Source organism: Cherax quadricarinatus, chromosome 66 (assembly GCF_038502225.1).
Source record: "Cherax quadricarinatus isolate ZL_2023a chromosome 66, ASM3850222v1, whole genome shotgun sequence".
Lineage (NCBI taxonomy): Eukaryota > Metazoa > Arthropoda > Malacostraca > Decapoda > Parastacidae > Cherax > Cherax quadricarinatus.
The window spans coordinates 2,858,576-2,871,146 of NC_091357.1; the positions used below are offsets into that span (position 1 = coordinate 2,858,576).

The 12,571-nt window shown below is 42.9% G+C and overlaps 1 protein-coding gene across 1 annotated transcript in view; it reads left to right on the forward strand.

Annotated features, from left to right (window-relative positions):
* The first annotated feature begins 279 nt into the window (after positions 1 to 279).
* LOC138854652 (uncharacterized) overlaps positions 280 to 12,571 on the forward strand; it is a 65,408-nt gene continuing 53,116 nt past the window's right edge. Inside the window, exon 1 of the mRNA XM_070099003.1 lies at positions 280 to 429. Coding sequence (XP_069955104.1) covers positions 280 to 429 — 150 coding nt within the window. The remainder of the gene's footprint in view (positions 430 to 12,571) is intronic.

The following is a 12,571-nucleotide window of genomic DNA, read 5'->3' on the forward strand; positions in this document are numbered from 1 at the left end:
CCTAACACAGCCACTCAGCAGCTATCTTATTGGCTGAACCAATCTTTGTTGCACATTCAAACCGCGGCACCCGCCAAAACCCAATTTTCTTATTGGTTGACAAACTTAATAAAGCAATCAGTCGTAGTCGCATTCGCAATAATAATGGTAATTTTATGATATTTGCACCGTCGTATGCCCAATACCACTTAAGCTATTTTTTTTTAAATATAATAACGTAATTTTTTGTTTACAACAGGAATGAGATGGTGGTTTAGGAGGATGCGAGTGAAGGCGGACATGATGATGCGCGGGGCGTGGTGGATCAGCCTCGTGGCTTCTTTCTTTCTCCTGGTTACCTATATCAACCTAACCAGTTACAACCCCTCAGGATATACGATACTTGAGCAGCTTCCACAAACTCAGACGCCACATACGAACAGTCGAAACGTAAGCCTTGTCGTCTGATGTATTCTTAGTCTGACGATAGGAAATTGTATCTTTCAAATCACAGGAAACCGTTAAATCTATATTTTTGAATGAATTGATTTGTATGTCACTTGGACGATTAGGCCTGTGACTTTGATGCATGACTGAAGCAGGTGTGTGATTCAGGCAAGTGAGTATGTAAAACAGGTATGTAACTATGAAGCAGTTATGGGTAGTTTTGAGACAAGTGTTCGTGGATGATCTGTTTACCTGCTTCAGCTCACACACTGAGAGATTGGGAATTTGATTCCCAGACGAGTGGAAACGGTAGACATGTTTTCCTTGATCTTCTGCAACTGTTCACCTAGGACAGTGGTTCTCGACTGGTGGTCCATGAAGACTGGTGGTCACAAGAGCATTGTGAGCAGACACCGCCGACCAGCTGGTATTTCCGTACCTTTCCTGTGCAATATCTTTGATTCGCCAGCAGAATATCAGTGTCTGGCACTTAGCGTCACTGTAGGTGCCAGTGTCACACTGACCTGGTATCATTCTCCCACTGTTGTTGAGCAGGTGTAATATGGTTTGTTTTCATTATAGTTTACACTGTAGAGACTTAGTCATTGTTGCTTTCTGCAGTACAGTTTATTCTCTATTCTCATTCACGAACATTAATCACATATTTATCATACACGAACAACCCGCACATAGGAGAAAGAAGCTTACGACATTTCCGTCAGACTTGAACCATTTATAAAGTCACACTAACACAAAAGAGCAAGCAAACAAAAGCAAACAAGTTTAGGTAAGATCCCAATGGGATGAGCGGGGAAGACGGGACAGATGAAGAATAGCTCTGGAGAGGAGTGTTCTTAGTAAGAGAAATAGAGCCAGGGCTTAACCCAGCAGCTAAGGCGATCGTGGGGCAGACTTGAGAACAGGAATAGCAGGGACTGTTGCATTGAACTTGTTGTAGTTGAAGTCTTGAATCTTGAGTAGCTGGCAGCAGGCTAGGTCACATCAGAGGGTAGAACACATATGGGAGTTATAGGAGTAACTGAGGAGGCAGGTTAGCAATGGAGCCATTTTCAAACTTTTTGAAGCTGCTTCTAGATAGGTGGTATAATTTAGCCTTGTTGCTGAAGGTGAAACGTAGAGGCTTGATGAACTCAAGAACTTGGGTGAGTGTGAAGTGAAGGGGTGATTCACATGCATACTTGACTGTTCCAGCACCGAGGCTTTTGTAGAGTTCAGTACAGGTCATGGTGTCAGTATTTGAAGGAGAAGTGTAAAAGGTAAGGTTTTCCCATGAGGGTTTACTGGAGTCGTCGTTATCTTCCTCTTCTGGAGTGGATTCACTGGGAGAATCTACAATGGTGGTAGCAGGTGACTGAGGTTCGACAGGAGCAGCTGTGAGGTGTAATGGTTGTGTAACAGCAGGCTGGGAGAGGTGGGAGGCGGTGGTTGAGGCAACTTGAAGATTGAGACACTTATGCAGCATATGGGAATCTTTATTCAGGAAACGTTTCGCCACACAGTGGCTTCATCAGTCCAATACAAAGAGGAAGGCGTAAGGAGAGGAGGAGAAGGAGGTAATCAGTCCCTCAACCTTGAGTCGATGTGTTCAGTCCATCAATCTTGTAGAATGTACAGCATAGGGCCGTAGACGTGGCTTATATACTGTAGTGAGGTGACGACTAGTGGATGGTACCACTATGACCCCGCCTCCATCTGCTTCACGTCACCTCACTACAGTATATAAGCCACGTCTACGGCCCTATGCTGTACATTCTACAAGATTGATGGACTGAACACATCGACTCCAGGTTGAGGGACTGATTACCTCCTTCTCCTCCTCTCCTTACGCCTTCCTCTTTGTATTGGACTGATGAAGCCACTGTGTGGCGAAACGTTTCCTGAATAAAGATTCCCATATGCTGCATAAGTGTCTCAATCTTCAACTTGTCGGTTTTTCAAACCATTCATCACAACTGTCAGACACTGCAGCATCATGGGATCTTGTTACAAAGAATTCTTCAACACTTGTTCAACCTTTGGACGAAGACCTACTTCGACTAGTGGATGGTACCACTATGACTCCGCCTCCATCTGCTTCACGTCACCTCACTACAGTATATAAGCCACGTCTACGGCCCTATGCTGTACATTCTACAAGATTGATGGACTGAACACATCGACTCCAGGTTGAGGGACTGATTACCTCCTTCTCCTCCTCTCCTTACGCCTTCCTCTTTGTATTGGACTGATGAAGCCACTGTGTGGCGAAACGTTTCCTGAATAAAGATTCCCATATGCTGCATAAGTGTCTCAATCTTCAACTTGTCGGTTTTTCAAACCATTCATCACAACTGTCAGACACTGCAGCATCATGGGATCTTGTTACAAAGAATTCTTCAACACTTGTTCAACCTTTGGACGAAGACCTACTTCGACTAGTGGATGGTACCACTATGACCCCGCCTCCATCTGCTTCACGTCACCTCACTACAGTATATAAGCCACGTCTACGGCCCTATGCTGTACATTCTACAAGATTGATGGACTGAACACATCGACTCCAGGTTGAGGGACTGATTACCTCCTTCTCCTCCTCTCCTTACGCCTTCCTCTTTGTATTGGACTGATGAAGCCACTGTGTGGCGAAACGTTTCCTGAATAAAGATTCCCATATGCTGCATAAGTGTCTCAATCTTCAACTTGTCGGTTTTTCAAACCATTCATCACAACTGTCAGACACTGCAGCATCATGGGATCTTGTTACAAAGAATTCTTCAACACTTGTTCAACCTTTGGACGAAGACCTACTTCGACTAGTGGATGGTACCACTATGACCCCGCCTCCATCTGCTTCACGTCACCTCACTACAGTATATAAGCCACGTCTACGGCCCTATGCTGTACATTCTACAAGATTGATGGACTGAACACATCGACTCCAGGTTGAGGGACTGATTACCTCCTTCTCCTCCTCTCCTTACGCCTTCCTCTTTGTATTGGACTGATGAAGCCACTGTGTGGCGAAACGTTTCCTGAATAAAGATTCCCATATGCTGCATAAGTGTCTCAATCTTCAACTTGTCGGTTTTTCAAACCATTCATCACAGTTGAGGCAACTTGATCAACGTTGTCAGCGGTGGAAGTGGTTATAGAAGTTACAGGAGCAGTTGCTTGGGCAGGAGACAGGTCTGTAGGTGCAGTAAAGTTCAGGACGTTGGGAAGGATCTTGAGGATGTCTTCTGAAGGTGTGGATTCCGGAAAATTGAAGGCAGGCATGTTGTTCAGACGGAATAGTTCGTTAATAGTGGTGTTGAAAGTGCCGGGGCTTGCTGCGTTTGCAAGGTGTGCATACACCATGCAGTACAGCACCTTGGAAGGAGCACCGTCGGGGAGTGGAGAGAGGGAGTTGCTGGGCGATGGTGCCTGTAGATTAGCGTGTAGAGTCTTGATGGCGTCGGTTTGTGGTTTGGTTATTGCAGCATATGTCTGTGAATTGGAGGTTTTCTTCAGAACTTTAGTTTTCTTCGATATGATTTCTTTCCTGAGTGGGCACTTAGCTGCAAGGGTATGATGATTACCCTTGCAGTTAAGACATGTTGGTGTTGTAGTAATGGTGCAGGATCTGAAATCGTGTCCATCATTCCCACATTTTGAACAAAACTTCTTATTCTTGATGGGGTAGTCCTTGGTGGTGTGATTATAGGAGTAGCAGGTCCAGCAGTGGGAGATGTATGTGAAACGTTCTAGTTCTATATGACTTGGGTGAATGTGGTAATATGAGATGGCCAGACCGTCAGAGAGAGCTTGTAGATGAATGGTTCAGAGAACCGACATGTTGATAAATTAGACACATGTGCAACTCTTGGGTATCTTTTTTGAGGAAACGTTTCGCCACACAGTGGCTTCATCAGTCCATACAAAGGAGAATCTTGAACAACAGGAGGAGAATGAGGTAATCAGTCCCTCAACCTTGAGTCGATGTGGTCAGTCCATCAATCTTGAATAGAATACGGCATACGTGCTGAGAAGGAGCTTATAAACCGTTGGCAGGAGAGGTGCAGCAGTCATAGGTCGCGTAACATTTGTTCAATGTTGAAGTAGGTCGTGCCCAAGAATTAGGCAAGCGAAGAATTCCCAAGTATTAAGATCCCAAGAAGTTGCAGTGTCTGACAGTATCAACATGTCGGTTCTCTGAACCATTCATCTACAAACCTGTCAGACACTGCAACTTCTTGGGATCTTAATACTTGGGAATTCTTCGCTTGCCTAATTCTTGGGCACGACCTACTTCAACATTGAACAAATGTTACACGACCTATGACTGCTGCACCTCTCCTGCCAACGGTTTATAAGCTCCTTCTCAGCACGTATGCCGTATTCTATTCAAGATTGATGGACTGACCACATCGACTCAAGGTTGAGGGACTGATTACCTCATTCTCCTCCTGTTGTTCAAGATTCTCCTTTGTATGGACTGATGAAGCCACTGTGTGGCGAAACGTTTCCTCAAAAAAGATACCCAAGAGTTGCACATGTGTCTAATTTATCAACATGTCGGTTCTCTGAACCATTCATCTACAAACCTGTCAGACACTGCAACTTCTTGGGATCTTAATACTTGGGAATTCTTCGCTTGCCTAATTCTTGGGCACGACCTACTTCAACATTGAACAAATGTTACGCGACCTATGACTGCTGCACCTCTCCTGCCAACGGTTTATAAGCTCCTTCTCAGCACGTATGCCGTATTCTATTCAAGATTGATGGACTGACCACATCGACTCAAGGTTGAGGGACTGATTACCTCATTCTCCTCCTGTTGTTCAAGATTCTCCTTTGTATGGACTGATGAAGCCACTGTGTGGCGAAACGTTTCCTCAAAAAAGATACCCAAGAGTTGCACATGTGTCTAATTTATCAGAGAGAGCTTGGGCAGCCATGGAGATGTCTGAGAATGTAATCTTTAGCATTGATGTGGCGTTGGGGATCTTTGAGATGCTGTCTACCGAGGCCCAGGTGTTTTGTTCCTCAATAGATGTCTTCAGTGCTTCAGTAGAGAGAGAGGTGACGATATCTGGAGTTTATCTGGAGAGAGTTCCGGGGGTCAACACCCCCGCGGCCCGGTCTGTGACCACGCCTCCTTAGGTCAGTGTCCCAGGATGCGACCCACACCAGTCGACTAACACCCAGGTACCCATTTTTCTGATGGGGAACATAGACAACAGGTGGAAAGAAACACGTCCAATGTTTCTACTCTGGCTGGGAATCGAACCCAGGCCCTCACCGTGTGAAGCGAGAGCGTTAACCACCAGGCCACCAGAGACTCCATCAGCTGACCAACAAAACAAAGCTGTGTAAACTTGTCTTTAAGTAACGTGTTTAGAGAACTGCCGTAAATCTTGCTTCACTAGTGATCTCAAAGGAAGTTGAAAATACTTAAAAAATACGTTTTAAGTATTTGGGTTTAAGCTTATGATTAACGGTGGTGTCTCTCTAATGAAACGAGCAGTAGTCCGCCATCATGTTGGCACTAACAGTGGGTCCTTCCCAAAGAGATGGGTTAGTTGTAGTAGTAGTTGTCGTAGTCGTGAAGGTTATGTACATGTCCTCAGAAATAAGATTCCATGATGTTGCAGTGTCTGACAAGTTGTGTACGAATGGTATATAATACCGACAAGATGAGAGTAAGACACATGTGCAACATCTGGGTATCTTTATTGTAGACGTTTCGCCATCCAGTGGCTTTATCAATACAAATTCTAGGACATAACTTGAAGACAGTACATAACCTTCACGACTACGACAACTACTACTACAACTAACCCATCTCTTTGGGAAGGACCTACTTCCACTGGGGAATCCCGCCTACCAGTGAATTTGCCCTCGTCTGCTTCACCTGACGTTACTATATAAGCGCAAGGATTCTTTCTTCTGCTTCAGAATCTCCACGACTATGGTGCTGTTCGCACCTACTCCTAGGTTGAGGGACTGATTACCTCATCTTCTGTACATAGTTCTACTGTCTTCAAGTTATGTCCTAGAATTTGTATCGATAAAGCCACTGGATGGCGAAACGTCTACAATAAAGATACCCAGATGTTGAACATGTGTCTTACTCTCACTAACAGTGGTCTCTCTCTGATGAAACCAACAGTGGTCTCTCTCATGAAACCAATGGTAGTCCACCATCATGTTGGTACTAACAGTGGTCTCTCTCATGAAACCAATGGTAGTCCACCATCATGTTGGCACTAACAGTGGTGTCTCTCTGAAGAAACCAACAGTAGTCCACCATCATGTTGGCACTAACAGTGGTCTCTCTCATGAAACCAATGGTAGTCCACCATCATGTTGGCACTAACAGTGGTGTGTCTCTGAAGAAACCAACAGTAGTCCACCATGTTGGCACTAACAGTGGTCTCTGATGAAACCAACAGTAGTCCACCATCATGTTAAGAACATAAGAATGTAGGAACACTGCAGAAGGCCTACTGGCCCATACGAGGCAGGTCCTTATCAAAACGACATCTACTTAAAGCTACTCAAGAAATAACTCCGGTACCCCTTGACACCAATCAAACCCAGCCCCTCCCACTCATATATTTGTCCAGTCTCTTCTTAAAGCTACCCAAGGTCCTAACCTCTATCACCCCACTGGGAAGACTGTTCCACGCATCTACAACTCTGTTAGAAAACCAGTACTTACCTATGTCCTTTCTAAATCTAAATTTATCCAACTTAAATCCATTATTCCTGGTTCTTACCTGGTTCGACACCCTCAGTACTTTATTAATGTCTCCCTTGTTTATGCCCGTCATGAACATTAAAGTGGTATAAAATACCGACAGGTTGGTAGGTAAGACACATAGGCAACAGTTAGGCAACTTTATTCCGAAACGTTTCGGGATAATGAGGAAATGGTATGGTGATACTATTAGGACTGAAGAAGCCACTCGTGGCGAAACGTTTCCTTTAATAAATGTCCTGAACTGTACATAAGTGTCTTTTTCCACACACGTTTCGGGATAAAGTTGCCTAACTGTTGCCTATGTGTCTTACCTACCATGCCCGTCATCCACTTATACACTTCAATGATATCTCCCCTCATTCTACGCCTCTCCAGAGAGTGGAGATTTAAGGCTTTAAGTCTATCTTCATACGGGAGGTTCCTTACACAGTAAATCATTTTAGTCATTCTTCTCTGTATGTTCTCTAATGAGTCTATGTCCATCCTGTAGTAAGGGGACCAAAACTGAGCAGCATAATCTAAATGAGGCCTCACTAGTGATGTATAGAGCTGTAAAATAACTTTTGGACTTCTGTTACTTATACTTCTTGAGATAAATCCAAGTAATCTGTTGGCCTTGTTGCGCACACTGAGGCACTGCTGTCTTGGCTTTAGATTTCTGCTTACCATGACTCCCAAGTCTTTTTCGCATTCTGTATGACCAAGCTCTACTTCACCTAGATTATAGCTTCGAGGGTTATTTTCATTACCAAGGGCAAGTACCTTACACTTATCCACATTAAACTTCATCTGCCATTTCTCAGACCAAGACATTAATTTGTTCAAATCGTCCTGGAGTTCATTGATATCCTCCTCAGAGTGAATTATACGGCCTATCTTTGTATCATCAGCAAACTTACTCATGTCACTAGTAATCCCTTCATCAAGGTCATTAATGTAAATTATGAACAAGAGAGGGCCTAAAACTGATCCTTGTGGAACGCCACTAGCGACTAATCCCCATTCAGATTTCACTCCATTAATGGTAACTCTCTGCTTTCTATTGGTAAGCCATGCCTCAATCCATGCTAGAACTTTACCTCCTATACCATGAGCTGCCACTTTTCTTAAGAGTCTCTTGTGAGGTACTCTGTCGAAGGCTTTACTAAAATCCAAGTAAACAATATCATATTGTTTCATTCTATGGAACAATGCTCTTCTCCAGACTGAGGGACTGACCACCTCAAAACTTTAAGGGTGATGGACTGATTACATCGTCTTCAAGTATCTTCTGCTTCTATCAACTTTTCTGTACTCGACTGAAGAAGCCTACTGTGTAGGCGAAACGTTTCGAAATAAAGATACCTAACTGTTGCATATGTGTCTTACCTAACAAACAATATCATATTCCTTATCACTGTCAACTGCCTCAAATGTTCTATTGAAGAATGTCAGTAAGTTTGTCAGGCAGGAACGACCTCTCGTGAATCCATGCTGAGATTCATTTATCAAGTTATGCTCTTCAAGGTGACTTCTGATAATGTCAGCTATAATTGATTCTAATAACTTGCCCACTATAGATGTCAGGCTTATTGGACGGTAATTTGAAGGAGTGGACTTATCCCCTGATTTGAATATAGGAACCACATTAGCCATCTTCCACATCTCTGGCACAACACTGGTAAGGACGGACGCATTGAATACACTCGTTAATGGCTGACTAAGCTCCATCTTGCATTCCTTAAGTACCCATGAAAACAACTCATCGGGTCCCGGGGACTTATTTTGTTTCAGTTTGTCTATCTGTTTAATAACCATGTCCCTCGTGACAGTAATATTAGTTAACTTAAATTCATCAGGAACTAAATAATTGTTAATTACTGGAATCTCATTTACATCTTCCTGTGTAAAAACTGACAAAAAATAGTCATTAAATAAGGAACACATTTCCAGTTCATTATCCGTCAGCTGTCCATTCCCAGATTTCAGAGGTCCTACTTTTTCCTTCACCTTCGTCCTATACACTTGAAAGAACCCCTTTGGATTAGTCTTTGATTCATTAGCGACTCTAATTTCATAGTCACGTTTAGCCTTTCTAATCGCCTTTTTTACTTCTCTTTTAAGCTGAACATATTGGTCAGTAAGGTTAACCTCTCCTCTTCTGATGCGCCTATAAATTCCCCTTTTCTCCCCTAATAGATGCTTTAGCCTCCTGTTAACCCATTTGGGATCGTTATTATTAGACCTAATTTCTCTCTGGGGAATGTATATACTCTGGGCTCTGTGTACATTATTAAGAAAACAATCATAAAAGCAGATCCCTTCATATTCATAAGTATGATTATCGTCAATAAAATCATTAGCTAGATAACCCCAATCAAGATTAGACAGATGTTCCCTAAGTCCATTATAATCGGCAGAACGAAAATCGGGGATTTTTACTGTATTATCATTATTCTTGCATTCCCAATTAATGCTAAAGGTAATGGATTTGTGATCACTTGCGCCAAGCTCTTCAGTGATCTCCAGATTATTCACGAGTGTTTCCTTATTTGACAAGACTAGGTCTAGCAAATTATTACCCCTGGTAGGTTCAGTTACACTCTGTTTCAGAAAACAGTCCTGAACTGTTTCCATGAAGTCACTGGACTCTAGATTACCTGTCAAAGAATTCCAGTCAATTTGGCTAAAGTTTAAAGTCCTCTACTATGACTACGTTACTGTGTCCAGAAGCCCTAACAATTTCGTCCCAAAGAAGTCTCCCTCTATCGTGATCCAAGCCTGGAGGTCGGTATATTACACCTAGAATTAGTTTTTCTTGACCCTCCACGAACTCTACCCAAACAGACTCTGTTACTGCTCCATCTATTTTTATACCTGTTTTTATGCAACAATTAATATTTTCTCGAACATACAATGCAACTCCTCCCCCCTTCCCATTACATCTATCCACATTGAATAACTTAAATCCCTGAATATTACACTCAGCAGTCATATCCCGACTCTTTAAATCATACCACGTTTCAGTTAATGCAATGATATCAAAGTTCCCAGCACATGCTACCAAAGGTAGTTCATTAATTTTATTTCTTGCACTTCGACTGTTAGCATAAAATACCATCATATGTTTTTTCTTCTGCACATTTTTCCTATTCATCTTTGTTTTTACACAATTTCTGAAATTATCATTACCCAGAGTTACTCCATGACAGTTACTATTAAGATTCTTAATATCAGAGCATAAGTCAATATATCCATACTCATTATTAATCATTTCTAAACCCATACCTCTAACTAATCCTAGTTTAAAGTCCTAACAACCCCCTCAACTGAGTTAGCAAGAAAACCCACACCTGCCCTGGATAAGTGAACCCCATCCCTGGCATACATGTCATTTCGGCCATAGAAGTTGTCCCAATTGTCAATGAATGATAGTGCATTATCCTTACAGTGTTTATCCAGCCAACAATTAATACCAATTGCTCTGGACAACCATTCATTACCAACACCTCTTCTTGGCAAAATACCACATATAACAGGGCGCCCCCCCTTCTTCCTAATCATGTCTATAGCTGTCCTGAACTTTCTAACTAAATCCTCACTTCTACGCTTGCCTACATCATTGCCTCCAGCACTGAGGCAAATAATAGGATTGATCCCATTACCGTTCATGATGTTGTCAAGCCGGCTAACAATGTCCTCCATCCCAGCCCCAGGAAAGCATACCCTTTGTCTCCTACTCCTGTCCTTCAAGCAGAATGCCCTATCCATGTATCTAACCTGGCTATCCCCAACAACAACAATATTCTTACCTTCCTTGTTGTTGTTCGTCGTGACGATCCCAGTAGTAGACTCACATTCGTCGGGTAGCACCGAGAATGCGTTGGAGGTTTCCACGGGAGTTTCCACAGCAGTCTCTTTCTTCTTCATCGTTTCTGGCTTTCCATTCGTCTTCTTGAACGTCAACTTTGTCGTCCCCTGCTGTCCAGCCACTGACCACGATCCCTTCTTGACCTGAGGACTCGAAACAGGAGGACTACTACGAATCCTCTTGTTTTCCTCCGTCAATCGCCGTATCTCCATCTTCGCTGCCCTCAATTCTTCCTTAAGTTGCTGGTAAAGTTGCTCGATGGAGGGCATCTTGGTTCAGTCCACGGGAGCAAACAAGACACTTCTTCACAGAGTTAAGTACAGGTCAGCACTCAAAGTACAGGTTGGCACTAACAGTGGTCTCTCTCTGAAGAAACCAACAGTAGTCCACCATCATGTTGGTACTAAGAGTGGTGTCTCTCTGATGAAACCAACAGTAGTCCATGTTGGTACTAACAGTGGTGTCTCTGAAGAAGCCAACAGTAGTCCACCATCATGTTGGTACTAACAGTGGTGTCTCTCTGATGAAACCAACAGTAGTCCATGTTGGCACTAACAGTGGTCTCTCTCTGAAGAAGCCAACAGTAGTCCACCATCATGTTGGTACTAACAGTGGTGTCTCTCTGAAGAAACCAATGGTAGTCCACCATCATGCTGGGACTGAAACGCCCATCATAATGTACCTCCATTGTACTAATATCCTGATGAAAACTTCCACTACGCTCATAACTAACCACACCAAGACTGGATGGAAAGAAGTTCAGGTGTGAATGAAGAAACTGCTTTTTCAGGGACATAGGTCAGCCCAGTGTACTATGTATAACTGTCCGTTGTGTGCCTTTCTAGGAAGTTCTGGACAACCTGCTGGAAAGCTTCACATGCAGCCTACTTCAGTGGGGTCAGTGTTGATAGGAAGACTGTCGGATAACAGTTCAAGTGTTTGTTCCCCAACAAACACTCCGGCCATGTGTTTTGTGTCATTTAAAACTATTTTTTTCATTAAGATAAAGAAACTCTGCAGCTTCACCATCCATAACCTTTCCATTAAACCTAATTTTTTTATGCAGTGATGGAAGAAATATTTTTGGAAGATGCACCAGTGTTGTGTGTTGAATTTTCCTAGGAAAAAAAACCTTTCTGTGCTGGCCATTCCTGGATCGTCCCTGCTTGTGCTGAGAGATTTGGGTAAATCCCGCCATGATTGGGATTTACCCAAATCTCTCAGCACAAGCAGTCAGTTTTCCTTTGTCACTTGAATCATCTTATATTCGTGAAACTGGATTTTCATGTTTGTTGCACATGCAATCCAAACAGATGAATCGGCTTTCAGTGGAAAGCCGTACTAGTTGTGTATTATTAAGTGACACTCCAAACACGAAAAACTTGTCAGTGGAAGGAAAAAACAAATCTGTAAGAAATAAATTTTACAGTATGATGTCAGGTATCTACTCTGTTAAATCTATATTAAAAAAAAGGTGGTGGTCCACGACTTTTTTTTTTTTTTAATTAGGCTGATCCGTGGACCGAGACGAGTTAAGCACCACTGAC